The 15,218-nt window shown below is 38.2% G+C and overlaps 1 protein-coding gene across 1 annotated transcript in view; it reads left to right on the top strand.

Moving 5' to 3' along the window:
- CEP152 (centrosomal protein 152) overlaps positions 1-15,218 on the top strand; it is a 47,936-nt gene that overhangs the window by 20,330 nt on the left and 12,388 nt on the right. Inside the window, exons 9-21 of the mRNA XM_065412367.1 lie at positions 600-800; positions 2,199-2,346; positions 4,066-4,157; positions 5,150-5,313; positions 6,217-6,424; positions 7,290-7,418; positions 7,540-7,670; positions 7,845-7,973; positions 8,135-8,270; positions 10,308-10,499; positions 11,202-11,489; positions 12,231-12,362; positions 12,988-13,638. Of these exons, the coding sequence (XP_065268439.1) occupies positions 600-800; positions 2,199-2,346; positions 4,066-4,157; positions 5,150-5,313; positions 6,217-6,424; positions 7,290-7,418; positions 7,540-7,670; positions 7,845-7,973; positions 8,135-8,270; positions 10,308-10,499; positions 11,202-11,489; positions 12,231-12,362; positions 12,988-13,638 (2,601 nt within the window). The remainder of the gene's footprint in view (positions 1-599; positions 801-2,198; positions 2,347-4,065; positions 4,158-5,149; positions 5,314-6,216; positions 6,425-7,289; positions 7,419-7,539; positions 7,671-7,844; positions 7,974-8,134; positions 8,271-10,307; positions 10,500-11,201; positions 11,490-12,230; positions 12,363-12,987; positions 13,639-15,218) is intronic.

Here is a 15,218-nt window from a genome sequence, read left to right as displayed (position 1 = left end):
CAGTGCGCTGGCAGCTGTCAGTGTGGACAGACTGCAGCGCTTTCCCTACTCAGCTGTACGAAGACAGGTTTAACTCACAGCACTGTACAGCTGCAAGTGTAGCCAAGGCCTTAGTTTAACAAAAAGAGGGTTAAGGGTTGACTTGATTACCATCTAATAAGTACCTTCATGGGGAACAATGATTTGATAGTAGGCTCTTCAGTCTAACAGAGGAAAAGTATAACACAATCCAATGACTGAAAGTTGAAGCTAGACAAGTTCAGACTGGAAATAAGGTGTACGTTTTTAACAACAAGGGTAATTGAGAATTGGAACAATTTACCAAGTGTCATGGTGGAGTCTCCATCACTGGCAATTTTTAAATCAAAATTGGATATTTTTCTAAAAGATATGCTCTACGAACTATTTTGGGGAAGTTACACAGGAGGTCAGACTAGATTATCACAGTAGTCCGTTCTGGCCTTGAAATTGATGAAGCTATGAAAATGTATTTTTAACTTTGGACATTCTTAACTGTGCAGTCACTTCTCTTGAAGCCTTTATATGTACATAGCTTTTTGTAATTGAACTCAAGTATTCTATATTGTGGGTTTTTGCAGCTATTCAAACAATCCAAAGTGGCAGAGTTAGCCATGGAGAGCATGCAGCAGCAGCTGTTAGAGCTTCGGCGTTCTGACTCTCTTCAGCGAGCCAGAGAACAGCATGAGACCATAGTTGCAGCCCTGAAGCAGAAGTATGAAGAGCAAGTATTGTCATTAGAACAGAAACTTGATGCTACGAACTCTGCACTGCAGGAGCAGGTTAGGATGGAATTTAGAACACTGAATATTTGCCTAAGTCATAGAAGACTGTAGAGTTGTACTCTTTTCCCATCCAGTCCCTTCTGAAACCAGACTGGAACCATTCTTCCAAATGGCCTGTAAATCTCAATCCTACCTTCCAGAAGATGGTAACAGAACAGAGAGAAGTAGACACAAAAGTCACAACATTTTTAAATGAACACAATATATGATATGTTTATAAACATTGACTTGCGTGTCCACAAAGCCATTTGAGTGTGATTTTAGTTAGATACTTAACAAAAAAAAACCCCCACCCAATACTTCTACATGAAAAGATTTTAACTATTATTGCTACAAGTAACACCTAAGACTTCTCTAATTTCTTTCAGTTATAGCACATGGTAGGGTCACACCTTAATCAACTCTTTGTATTGTTACACTTTTAAGGAATTGACTCTTATAGTTGATGTATAATTTTAAACTGAGGTGTGGTCTGAGCACGCCCCAGGAAAACAGGAACTGACTGGTTTCCCTCGCTTAAACTCTTTTTTGCAGGTGGGAAACAAAATTAAATTGTAAAAATAATATTGAAAAACACACTTCATTTGGGGTGTGTTGAGGATTAACTGGTAACTGATTGTGAACTGGAAGGCATTATATTAGTGTCACCATTCTTTCCTCCACTAAGCATTCTGCCGCTAAGGCTTTGTCTTCATTGAAAAATAAAAAACATCAAGATAGCTATTTCAATATACAATTTTTAGCAGAAACAAGGTGCTGTTGTTTTTACCTCAGTGTAGCTAGTTGAGGTCAACCCTATGACCCCTGCCTGGGGCTTACCTTGATGTAGCTAGGTGAGGTAAAAACTACTTGTCTTAACATTTACATCAAAGTAGGTTTCTTGATGTTAAGGGGCACACTTTTTTTTGCAATGAAGACAGTGTTTAGGTTATGTGATATGAGCTGATGATAGAATCATAGAATATTAGGGTTGGAAGAGACCTCAGAGGTCATCTAGTCCAATCCCCTGCTCAAAGCAGGACCAACGCCTGCTAAATCATCCCAGCCAGGGCTTTGTCAAGCCGGGCTTTAAAAACCTCTCCGGATGGAGATTCCACCACTTCCCTAGGTAATCCATTCCAGTGCTTCACCACCCTCCTAGTGAAATAGTGTTTCCTAATATCCAAACTAGGCCTCCCCCACTGCAACTTGAGATTCTGGTAGACTTTGTAGCTTAAAAGCATTTCGATAATACTTTCTCTACTATGTTTATGAACTAAGGAAAACCACTATCAGAATTGTCTGAATATCTCTGATATATGCTTAATTTAATTGTATTTTAAATTTTACTAGATGACTATTTAGACTACTGCCTGTGAGAGTGATGAATTTGTAACTTGAAAAATCTCTCATTAGAAGGATCTTTGCTGTAATCTAAGGGAACATGTGAAGCAACTCGAAAGAATGCTAGAAGAAAGCAAACTAGAAAAAACAGAGATAATCAATCGACTGACGAGGAGCCTAGAAGAAAGCCAAAAGCAGTGTGCAAACTTACTGCAAACAGGTTAGTCTTGTGCATGCACCTTATCTGCTCTGGCAGAAACAACTTCCAATAAGGATAGAATTGCATAACAGGTGCAGCGTGACTAATAAACACGTATTCGACTTTTTGGGAGGAAATAAGTTAACCATATATTTGAAATTCATTAAATGATTCTCGATTTGAAGTGAAATGTTAGGGCAAACTGCTAGTGCAAGATACATAGCATGAATGTGTAAAACTTTTCCCCTGTACTACTTCACAGTTAACTGTTGATAAACACTAACTTCAGCAATATGGCTGTGTCCAGTTTCTTAAAAACTGTGCCTCAGGGCACTGGATGGGTTAGGAGATTGGTGATGAAATAGTGTTGTCACTTGGCCCAGATAAATAATGACTCAAAGCCATGAGTATTTAATTGGTGGCTAGTGGTTTCAGACCTTGTCTACACACACACTTTCAGTGGTTTAGCTAGATGTGTTTTCAAATGGACTTCATTAAACCTCTGCAAATTTGTGTGCAGGTTTTGGTTTGAGTGGCTTATTTTGGGTTTGTTAATACTGTTTATTTAAAAATAAAAATGTGTGAATGAAGCTAAGTCAAAATAAGCCTCTCTTAAACCAAAATAGTGCTTGCCCACAGACTTGCACTGGTATAACTAAAATAATTAAGCAAACATAACAAACAAATCCCAAAACAATGCCAGTTTATGTGTAAACAACCTTAGTTCATTTCTTACTGGACTGGTGTCAACGTATCCCTGTTGTAGTTTGCCAAAAAGAATACCATTGAATGCTATCTCCATAGAAGAGTTAAGGATTTGAAACTAAAGGAAAAACAAACCAACTTTTCAGTTCCAGGCAGTCTCTTAAGAGCCACATTGAGGAGCATTAGCCAGACATTGTAAGGAACCTTGCACTATTGCTTCCATACTTGCAAGTGATTTGTAGATGGCCTTGAAGTTCTCCATCTTTTGACCAGCATGTCTCATGATGAATTTATTTAATTGTTTGGTTTTTTAAGTAAAATAATATACTATTAGAGACATGCCTCTCCTTTTCCTGTGGATCCCATTTTAAGAACCTGCTGAAAATGAGAATTCTGATGTACATATGTACAAGAGGCCTTCTTGATGAGGAGATGGTAGAAAAAGTCCAAATGGAGGGGAAAAATCTTTTTTTGTTAATTCTCTATAATAAAGCAATAAGTAATTATGAACGTAACAGGTAGTATTAAGTGGGATGCAGTCGGCCAGCCAAAGAGTGATGGAATACTGTGGAATACCCTTAAAAAAATATTAAATTGGCAACTTCATAAAATTAGTCTTTATTTTTGAATTTTTTCAACCTCTTTTCCAAGGTAGCCTTGTTCCTGCTGTTTTTTGGCATAGTCACACAATTTCCTTTTTGCTCCTGGTTAGTTACAAGAAAAGCAAACATTTGACATGTCTTATTCCTCCTAATTTTTATTTTAAAACTACCAGTTTAAAAAAAAAAACCCTGAAGAAATAAGGGTTTTTGAGCCTTGAACAAGCTGCTGTTTAAATCTGAGAACTGCAATAACCTTCTTTTCCAAGTAGCCAAAAAAACCTTTTTTCCATCTTTATAACTTGTATTTTAAAATAGCAGAGTTCATGAGCATAGTAAATGGAGTAAGGGCTACTGCCATAGTCAATATATTTACTTTTAATGGTGAATTTTCAGTAGTAATCTTCCTTACGGTAAGGGTTCTCTTTCTCTATAGGTTCAATACAGGAGACAAATCAGTTACGATTACAACTGCAGCAAGCCCAGTCTGCACAGCTGATAAGCAACAACATGAACAAGACTTTGCAGGTTAATTTATTTTATGAAAAAATATTTTGTTAGAAAAGGGAGGGGGTATAAAGGGTAAGCATCTGCTAGGATGAAGCATTTTATGGACATGTCATGGACGTTGAATGTATCAGTTGGTACTCCCATTACTGAAAGGAGAATGGCTCTCCAGAGTCACAGTGAATATTCCATGCCCGACTTGCTCATTAAAACACAGGGATACATGTGTCTCAGCAGGGCAGACTTTACGTAATGTGTTTAACTGGTGTGCTGGTGGGAGAAGAATGGAAAGTATTTAAAATTCAAATCCTGTTTCCAGAGGGAAGAGAAATATCTAATTTAATTGGATAAGTAGGGACTATTGGAAGTATAATATGGTTCTGAAGCTTATTTTCATGAGCAAGTATTACCATCATGAGCGAAGGGGGAGAATGCCTCTACCAATTATATCTGGAAGTCCATGTTCTCATTTTAGTTCAGATATTTAACTTGTAAAATCCTGCCATCTTTGAAACTATGAATCTTCTCACTGCTCCTAGCTGCTACTGCAGCTAAACTGCATTCCCCCCTATACAGAGAGATCCCCATCATGATAACTGGGAGAAGAAAAGGAAGAGGTAAGGACATAAGAATCTGAAACCATCCCTTACCTGAATGCTAGCTGTGATACTAAGAACTCTGTAATATACTGGACATATAGTGAGAGTAAGAAATATTCCCCACTTGGTTTTTAATGCAACTTATAGTATAATAAAGAGGCTATCACATAGGTGATTGAGTAATAACTGGTACTGACAAAACAAACCATGTGTTTCTAGAATTAAAGCAATGCTTGGTGGTTCAAATATGTATGGCCTGTAAATACAGAAATTAGTTTAGTAACTTGAGAAATTTGTTTTATTTTTAGTGACTTATCTGGGGAAATTCTTGTTGGGCCTAAAAGGCTTGATTTCCTGGTTTGCTTTGACTTAGTTGACCTGTTATCTATAATACTACTATTTTGCCTTTTTTAGGAAGAGCTAACAGAACTAAAGGAAGAAATTGCTTTGTACGAATCTGCTGCCAAGCTTGGGGTGTTTCTGAATGACTCAAGTGGAGAACTTCATGTGGACATGACTGATTCTTATGTGGATTTGGGTATTAAAAAAGTCAACTGGAAAAAATCAAGATTTCACAGGTATTGGGTGATTATCATTCTAGCAAAAAAAAAAGTACTAAAACAGGTTATACAAATGATGCATCAGATCAGTCTACAGTAGAAGATGCAGTCTGTACAAAATTATTATATGTAATAATTTTAAAAAACCTCACTAAATTAGCAGCAGAGTACTTATAACAAACGTGGAATTCTTCACTTTGGTCCCCTCAGCATATTTAATAAATTACCATAGATTATTCTAACGTGGGAAACAGCGCCCACCTTCTGCTCAGTTTGAACCATGCTTACGTGCAGATCTTTCTGATATTTGCCTACAGAAGTAGTCTGCAGACTCTGTAGTCTGAATATTAGGAGTACAGGAAAATATTTGGATGATAAATCTGTACACTGAGCAAAGTGTCTTACTGCAGATAAAAGACAACCATTCCTTACCTGTTGAAACTCTTGGTCTTCAAGAACAGCCTACAGAAATACATACAAATGCATTTGGACTCAAAATGGGACTGCTTATTTACTTGTTTAAAACAATATTTTAACCAACTAATCACTAGTTATAGCTCACAATAGCTCAATTTGTGCAGGGGTGAAGCAGTTTTAGGAAATGACTTCTTAATTCTGGAAACTCAGCTACTGGATTTCTAATCAGTTGCATAGACCAGTTGCTGAAATATATTTATAATGATAATGCATTAAATGTATATTTGAAGTCCTTTCCAGGTAACATAATAACAAAGCAAACATAGTTTCTAGCATTGCTTGAGGTACTCGCTCATGGTGAGCTGTCTTCTTACACTTCTTCTTTTAACTGTTCTATTGTTGGTAGATTTAGTAAAGTAAAGTAGAGTTGCTGCTTGTTCTATTCTAAGCTTTTGGATGTCACAGGTTTTAACAAAATCGGACTGGCTATATTTTCTCTAACAGTACTGTGCAGAACAGAGATTTGGATAAAGAACTTTCTAAAGATGAGCTCATCCTAGAGTTGAAAACTGAAATGGAACGTTTATTGGGCAGTAACAAAATGAAAAGAAATCAGATTTCTCAGTTACAAAATGATCTTAAAGACTGTCAGAGGACAACAGAAGAACTCAAGCAGCTGTTGAAAACAGATAAAACCGCAAATGAGAATGAGGTTTGTTCATTTAAATATACCACTGAGCATTTGGACTTAATAGAACAAGGCAAAAACTCACTGGATTTAAAGTAAACCAAGCAAAACCTATAAGTGATCTCTCGTTTTTCTCTTGAGAACAGCAGTTACAAGTAATTTCTTTGAACTACATTTACAACAAGTAAATGAAGCTGTTCTTAACCTTAAGGAAGGGATTACTATTATGTAGAAATAGAATAAGTAGCATCAGAGAAATTGGAAATAACTGGCAGATGTCTTTAAACTACCACCAGAACTTGGATAGTTTGTGCTGCCTTTCAGTTGAGTTTCTGGTATGAGAACTTGCTTACAAATGGTTGCAAGCTTTATTGACTGATTACTTTAAACTTTTCTTGAGAGTTCTGTTTCCTTGGAGGAAAGCAAATCGCAGCCTTTAGCTGAAAACTGCAAACTGTACAAGGAAGGAGCAATCATTTGGGTCAATGTAGCATTTCTCCCATACTACTTTTTTTTCCCCATATTGAATGTTAATCTGTAAAGTGGCTTTTATAAATCAGACAAACTTGCTGTAATATGAAGAAAGCCATTATTACCCAACATATTACATGTGCAAACTGTGGCCTGAATGGTGGGGAATGAAAGTATACCCTGCAAAGGCCTGATGTCTCAATTAGATGGTAGTTGGCATTCAACTCTGGTACAGGGCTGAATACTTATAATCATAGTATCCTGTATTTTGCAGTGAAGCCATTGCCTTTTACTGCTTATTTATTTATTTATTTGTATCAAGGAAAAATATTTGCTTAACATGTTAACTTCTAAAGCAAGTATGTCTACATGTATGTCTGAAGACTTGTTCCAACTTAGTTTTATGTTTTCTTGATAGCCTAAAATAAGTAGTGTAGAAAATCTGACTGAAACCTTGTGGTCCACTCCATCTGCTTCTGATAATTATCTTCAAAAAGAGCTTCTGAGACTTAGAAAAGTGAATCAGGATTTACAACAAGAGGCTGAGGTGAGTGTGTCATATTTGCCCTAAGGGAAAAAAGTAAAAGACCAGCCAAATTGTCCAAAATGTAAATTAGGATGCATTCTTTAAAATTTTCTTTTCATGATTTTGACTTTCATTTGTATAGAACTATAGTTCATGTATTCGAGAGCTTAAAGCAAGTGAGGAAAAACTGAAAATTGCAAACCAAGATCTGTGTAGTCAAATGAGACACATGATTCAGGACTTTGATCGGGATAAACAAGAAGCCGTTGACAGGTAACTTTGTTAAACGCATCTCCAACTTTAACCGCATGGCCTGCGTAGGTCCTCTTGTACCACCTTTGTACAGAGATGGTGGCATTAGACCTCATGTTTATTACCAAAAAAAAAATTCAGCTGCACTTGTACATAAACAGTTGAATGAAGCTTTAACTTTTTTCTCCATCCTAGGTGTGAAAGAACCTATCAGCAACACCATGAAGATACAAAAGCCCAGCTTCGGGAAGACCTCATGGAGAGGCATGCTGCAGAAAAAGAACAACTCATTCAGGCTTATGAAGAGACCATCTCACAGTTAAAGTAAGACTTTTATCAATTTTGACGTCCTTAATTAGACTGAGGGTCTACCATGAAGTGGCCCTTTTCAATCACACTTGAAATAATTTCCTTTATAAATTATGAACAGTTTGTGATCGTGTTTGTGAATTTAAAGAATAACAATTTAAAATGACTTATGTAAGGGCTGACATGGATGAGTTGAACAAGGAGATGATTGCAGTGAAGGAATGTTACATAGCAGTCTGTGGAGAGAAAGACACACTGGAAACCACTTTGAGGAAGAAACTTGAACAAGAGCAGCAGTCAAAGGAAGAGAAGGTACAAGAGAAAATATCGTTGATTAACATTGGAGAATGCTTTGTATCTAAACTGAAAGGTATTGAATTTCATTACTTTTCCTTTTGGCTGATGCATTCCATCAGGAGTGAAGGGCTGAGTTCCACTTCTGGTTTTTGTTCATGGGCCAGGGTATAAATCTATGTACACACTTTGAGCTATAGTAGAATACCTGCTGCCAATGGGAAGTTGTGTCAGAGAGAAATGATAGAATATAGCCTTTATATAGTACCTAAACTTTGGTTATCCTTATTTGTTTACTCATACCTTATTGTCACATTTAAAATTGTTTCATGGAAAAGTTATGTTCCTGTTTAGGACCACTGCTATTTCTGGCCTTTATTTCCTTTTCCTTCATATCCTCTTTTTTCTTTTTATCTCCCTCATCTTTCTTTGCATCTATGTTCTGTTCTGCATTTTTCTCCCTGCAACAGTTTCCAAGTCCAACGTTCTTGTGGGCTTCACTTACACCCCTTTCCCATTCCATCTGCTAAAAGGATCAGTAGTTAAATAGTTAGTGCTGACACTGAATTGCCATTGTTAGACTTTAAAGTTGACGTTTCAGCAAGATTAAAAGGCTACAGGGGAGTTCACGCTTTTGAGTCATTGTTCTGAAGCTGTCTGCACACTTAGGGCAGACATCCTCGCGTAGGCTTATACTCAAGGCTTGTCTGCACTACAGAGCCTTTACAGTATAGCTATGCCAGCATAGCTTCATAGTGGAGAAGCACCGTAAACCAACAGAAGGAATTCTGCTGGCATATCTACACCACCTCCTTGAATAACATTAGCTATGCTGACAGAAGCACTCATATGTTGGCATAGTTGTGTCTACGCTGGGGGTTTTGAACTGATTTAAATCACCTTGATTTAAATCACCAAGTGGAAAGCTTCAATTTAAATCATTGATTTTCATCAACTTTTCCATTTGTACTTCAGTTATTAGCTAAAGAAAGGTGCATTTTCATTGGTTGATATAACCGTTAAAGCATGTTGATTTACAGCTAAATAGAGTCCTTACCAAATCGAGTGTACATATTTTTGCTACATAGGAGGGTACACTATAACTATATACATTTATTTAAGCAATTATATAGCTTAATATAGCTAATGGAAATTCACTTCTCTTGACCTGAGGTTTTTCAGCAATATGAATTTAGTTCCTTTGTGTTTGAGGTGCACATGAAGAGGAAAGTAATTTGTGTTGGGCTTCTTTTTGTTTTGTTTAAACTATTTTTCTGTGCATTATGGTAGTGGTTCGTCTTGTAGGTGTGCAGCTATATCAGAAATTTAACGAATGTAGCTATCAGAAAATGCTGTGTTCACTAGCTGATAGCACACATGAAAAGGTGAATGATCAGTGTAGCTTTCTCTCTTCCTCCTCGTAGCTGTCCTATGAAAAATGTAGTGGATGGTTAGAATTGTGACATCAGATGTAGCTCCTCCCACTACCTGCTCATTTGCATACATCAATCCTATTTAGCATTGTTATGATCTGAAAAGGGACTCTGTACAAGTTGATTCTATGTCAAACTTGTTCAGCATACAGGCTAGAGTTATTTTTCTAACTGCGTACACGGCAAGCTCCATCTGGAATCTGAAAAGTGTTTTCTATTTCTCATCTATAATGACAGTGAATTAAAGCTACCCACTTTTTTTATTCATGAGGTAGAATACAATCTATTTTGTTTTTCTATAGGTGTATTAACACTGAAGGGGCTATTGGTGTGTAAACTGTCTTCTTTAGCAAAGCAGCATAAATGGATGGATGCAACTCCAAACACACTGGGAGCAGATATGTTGACTCAAAAGTCACTTTTACAATAGTCACTTATGATAATAATCACACTTTATCTTAAAATATTAATCCAGAAGAAAATCTGTCATCAAGAGATCAATGATAAAGTGCACAGACTTTATAGTCTTAATCAGGTTTCTTTCCACATTCCAATCTCTTCTTTCTGGTGCATGTTATTGTTGGCTAAAGTTTGTTCAGTTGTATGCTTGAATTTTGCCTAGTTCAAGAAACAGTTATTGGAAGAAAAAGAAGACTCTCTTAACCATCTGAGGACTGAACTAGAAGAAAAGTACAGGAATTCTATTATAACAGCAAAAAGCCAATGGCTGAAAGAAAAAGAAGTCAATATTAAGCAGCAAGTGGAAAATGAAGTGGCATTAGCCAAAGTCCAGTGGGAGAAGGAACAGAAAGAGGTGTGGGGCTTGTACTAATACACAAAGAAATTCATAAACTTCTATTAATGGACACTTAGGGGCAGATCCTCAGCTGTCATAGCTCAATTTAAAGTCAGTGGAACTACGACAATTTAAACCAGTTGAGGATCTGTCCCTTTAAGCCTAATCCTGAGAAGTACTGAGTTGCTGAAATCAATGGGAGTTGTGGATGCTCAGTATATCTTGATCAGGCTTTAATTTAAAATTAACATGTAAAATTCACAATAACTGCACCCATAAGCACATCTAAATATTTCACTTGAATTCTGGAATGGGTGATTCAACATTTCTACTTGCCATTTGCTTTAGTAGCTATGCAAACTTACTTGCACATCTTCTATCACCTTCTCTAAAACTGTGGCACGGGAACACAAAAGCACTCTGCCTTTGTTACTAACCACATGCTCCTAAGTATTGATTTGTTACGTTTAACTTGAGCGCTCTAATGGGACCTGGTAAAAAGTATCTAAAGAAGCTTAAATTCCACTAACCCTTCAGAAATGGAGGTCGTCTTGTCTCTACAGAAACAACTTTCTTATGTCCTCTGAGCATGGGTGTCACTCTCTTTTCGCAGGGAAGGGTGTACACGTCAACTGAGACTACATATTTGACCAGTAATAATTCTAGTTTTTAGGTATTTCAGCAATATTTTTTCTTCTAAAAAAATACTCTCTTATATAGATCAAAGAACAAGCTATCCAGGAAATAGAAAGAGTGTGGCAAAGCAGACTGGATCGAACTCTAGAGGAAACTAAGAAAGCTTTAGTTGAACTCCAAGATTGCGGCAGCCAAACTGACCAAGTAACCATAACAGATGAAACATCAAGTAAGGAGATTGCAAGGATGGTTGAGGAGCAAAAATTGCAACTGGAGGAGGCACTGAAAGAAAAGGAGAAGGCTGTTAGAGAGGCCTTGAAAGAACTTGAAACAGAACTGGAGAGGAAACATCATGAAAATATTGCCAGTCAGGTAATAGATACATTTCACCCTGTTAATTGTTTTACAGCGTTCAAACGTATGCAAAGTGGGTGCTACCAAATCAGAATGGTAATGTTTTATGCTTGCTTGTTACTTGCTCTCAGTAAATGACAACATAAGGTGCAAAGCAGTAGAGAAGCTGACCCTAAATATATGTTTTAAGCAGAGGAAATTATTACAAAGCAGGTTTAATCGTACCTTACCTGAGTACTTCGACTTCCTGAATTTGATAGCCTCAAAAATTCTAAAAATATTAGTCTTCTGTTTTCCTCTGCCTGATGTTATAGAAATTAACAGATTTGTGTTGGGACTTTGAAAATGTTATGAAAGAGCTAATAGCATAGCTAGAGAACCACTGGCCTAACTTTAACATGTTTTATAAACTCCGTAACATAACTCAATAGAATGAGTCAGTACATGAGTTCCTGAATTTTTGAGCAAAACCACTTGATGTATTTTTTTTTTTTGGTTAATTAGTTTAAAATACAATTAATGCTTCTTAATTCCTCTTGTTTTGGTAAAGGAACCTCAAGCTCTAATGCAGTGGAATTTACTGTTTAAAAACAAAAAGATGTAGTAACCCTGGTACTCTACTCTCTGTAAACATTGGCAATTCAAATGGAAATTCAGTTGGTCTTGTGTTAATGTACAACGTCACAGTGTTAAAAATGAAACCACGTTTTAACTCGAATGGTTAAAATGACCTCTTCTTTCTCCATTCCTCTTTTGAAGGTAGAAACAGCTTTGACCAAAGCTCATGCCAGGTGGCTGAAAGAATTAACAGAACTTGAAGAGTACAAAGCAAATCTAAAGGCAGAACGAGAGAAATGGGAGAGAGAATATGAAATCAATGCAGCAAAACAGGTAGCAGAGAATACTTATTAGGATGCTTGGTAGTTCACTAGCTTATTTTATTTATTATAAAATTTGAAAAAAAGCTTAATTCAGTTTTCCAGCAAAAAAAAATTGAGCCCTGATTCAACAAAGCTTATGCTTAAGTGCTGTGCTAAACTGAGGTCTTAGGGAAGTAAATTACTCTGTTTAAAATTGTGGGTAGATTTCTCCGTTAGTGGAAATAAGCAGAATTAGAATGATGAAACAAATTTCTGGAAGCCGGAGACAAATCATTTGTTACTGAAATCCATAATAGGATATCTAGACTGACTTACAAAACTCTTCTGACTGCAGTGGAGAAACACCTGTAATCGTTCTTTCTGAAACAACTCCATTAACGTTTCATCTTAATTGGAGTTTTTTTTGTTTTCCTTAGACTTCTGCAAGATGTTTAATATGTAGTAAAGCTGGATATCACATTGATTAGGTAGGAGGGATACTTACTGAGCAATACAGTACAATGTGTGCATCAACATTTTCAAACAGTGTTCATCAGTTTGTTAAAGTTTATGTGGTTATAGCCAAACATACCTAACATGAAAATCCTTAAGGGTTTGCTGACAGACTGTTTTAAAATATATTTTGCATTCTTTAGCTATCGCTAGTTCTTTCAGCAGCTGAAGAGAAATGGAAGAAACAACTTGAGAACACCGAGAAATCTGGAGCCAGAACCAAAGAGCTTGAAGAGAAGATCATTTCCCTTAGAAGGGAACTGGAGCTGAAGAGAGAAGAAATCCCTGCAACTGTTAAAGCAGAGCTAGCACAGGCTCGTGCTCAGTGGAACAAAGAAAAGCAAGAAGAAATCCTCCGGCTACAGGAACAAAATGAGCGAGACTACCGTTCATTCTTAGATGACCATAGACATAAAATAAATGAGGTGCTTGTAACAGCTAAGGAAGATCTTGTGAAGCAGAAAAATGAATTGCTGATTCAGAAAGAGGCAGAACTTAAGATGTGTCTGGACCAAAAGCAACGAGAATGGGCAGCTCAGGAAACAAAGAGACTCCAAGAGGAAATTCACCAATATGAGGAGAAGATTCTAATTGAACTTGAGTTCCTGTTAGGAGAAATCCATGAAGAACTAGTCAAGAACAGAAATAATGAGCATACTTGGCAGGATACATGTTCCAATAGTGCCCTTCAGTTAAACCACCAATACAAGGAAAAGCTAAAGGCTTCCCTACAGAAGGCTTATAACGGCACAGTGCACACAATTCTAGAAAAAGCCAGGCAAGAATGGAGAGAGGTAACCGTTCTATAAATTAAAAATATAACTTTGCCAACCATGAGAAGGGACTTCTCTGATAACTGTCATAGGACTTTGCCCATCCCCCAAGAAATTATATATGATATTGTGGATCAAAAAAGTAAAACGATTGAGTTTCTTACTAATCTATTCCTAAATCTTTAGAAAAGAGATGGAAGATTCCCTCTTAAATAAATAAGTGGAAAAAAGAGGACTACAGGTATAGCTTTGGTGACATTTTAAATATTTAAGCCAGACAAATTCAAATTAGAAATAAGCACACATTTTTAACAGAGAGTGTGATTAGCTATTGGAACAAACTCCCTTGCTATCAAGACTGGACGCCCTTCTAGAAGATATACTTTAGTCAAACACAAGTTATTTAGCTCAATATAAGGGTAATTGGGTGAAATTCTATAGCCTGTGTTTATCCAGGAGGTCAGACTGGCCTTCTGACCTTAACTCAAGAAATTCATTCATAGATTTGAAGTTGGTTTAGAATGTTTATCTGGAGGAATTTCAAAAATTGTCTTCCAAAGTCAAAGAAATGGATTCTGTGTTCTACAGGATCAAATATCTCCTTTAACAACAGTTTGCATATTTTACAAGCTGTCAAACTCTTATGCATTATATCCTATAAACTGCTGATATAGACTTGGTGTAATCTTTTGAATAGAAGTTTAAAAGAATGAACCCAGAATTCTGCCACCTACCCTAGCTGTATATAAAAGGTATACTGGAAGCACATGCTATTGATTTCACCCAAACACTTCAAATCACAAAGCAAAATACTTATTCTTGCTCTCCAGTTCTAACATATAGTACAGAGGTGGGCAAACTACAGCCCGCGGGCCACAGCCTGTGAACAGTCCTGGCCTGGGAGGCTAGCCCCGGCCCCTCCCCTGCAGCCTCAGCTCGCTCGCTCCGCTGCCAGTGCAATGCTCTGGGTGGCGGGGCTGTGAGCTCCTGGGGCAGTGCAGCTGCAGAGCTCGGCCTGACCTGGTCTCTGTGCTGCGGCGGTGGTGGCGCGGCCCGGCTCGAGCCGGGAGGCACGGCTGTAGCACCCCACCAGCCATCAGTGCTCCAGGCAGTGCGGTAAGGGGGTACAGAGCAGGGGGGGTTGGATAGAGGGCAGGGGAATCCGGGGTGGTTGTTCAGGGCGGTCGGGGGAGAAACGGGGGGTTGAATGGGGGCAGTCAGGAAGGAGGGGGGGGGATTTGGATGGGGCGGCAGGGGGCAATCAGGGGCAGGGGTTCCGGGGCCAGTCAGGGGACAGGGAGAAGGGGCATTTGGATGGGGCAGGGGTCCCGGGAGGGCCGTCAGGAATGAGAGGAGGGGTTGGATGGGGCGGCGGGGGTCTGGGGGCGGTCTGGGGACAGGGAGCGGGGGTGTGTGGATGGGGCAGGGGTCCCGGGGGGGGGGGGGGCGCCATCAGGGAACAGAGTGGGGTTGGATGGGGCAGGAGTCCTGGGGGGCAGGGGGATAGGAGGTGGGGGCCGGGCCACGACCACCTCCCCTAACTGGCCCTCCATACAATTTACAAAACCCGGTGTGGCCCTCAGGCCAAAAAGTTTGCCCAC

The sequence above is a fragment of the Emys orbicularis genome, chromosome 10 (genome assembly GCF_028017835.1).
Source record: "Emys orbicularis isolate rEmyOrb1 chromosome 10, rEmyOrb1.hap1, whole genome shotgun sequence".
Classification (NCBI taxonomy): domain Eukaryota; kingdom Metazoa; phylum Chordata; order Testudines; family Emydidae; genus Emys; species Emys orbicularis.
Note: the sequence above shows the minus strand (reverse complement) of the source record. Positions and strands in the feature narration are given on the sequence as shown.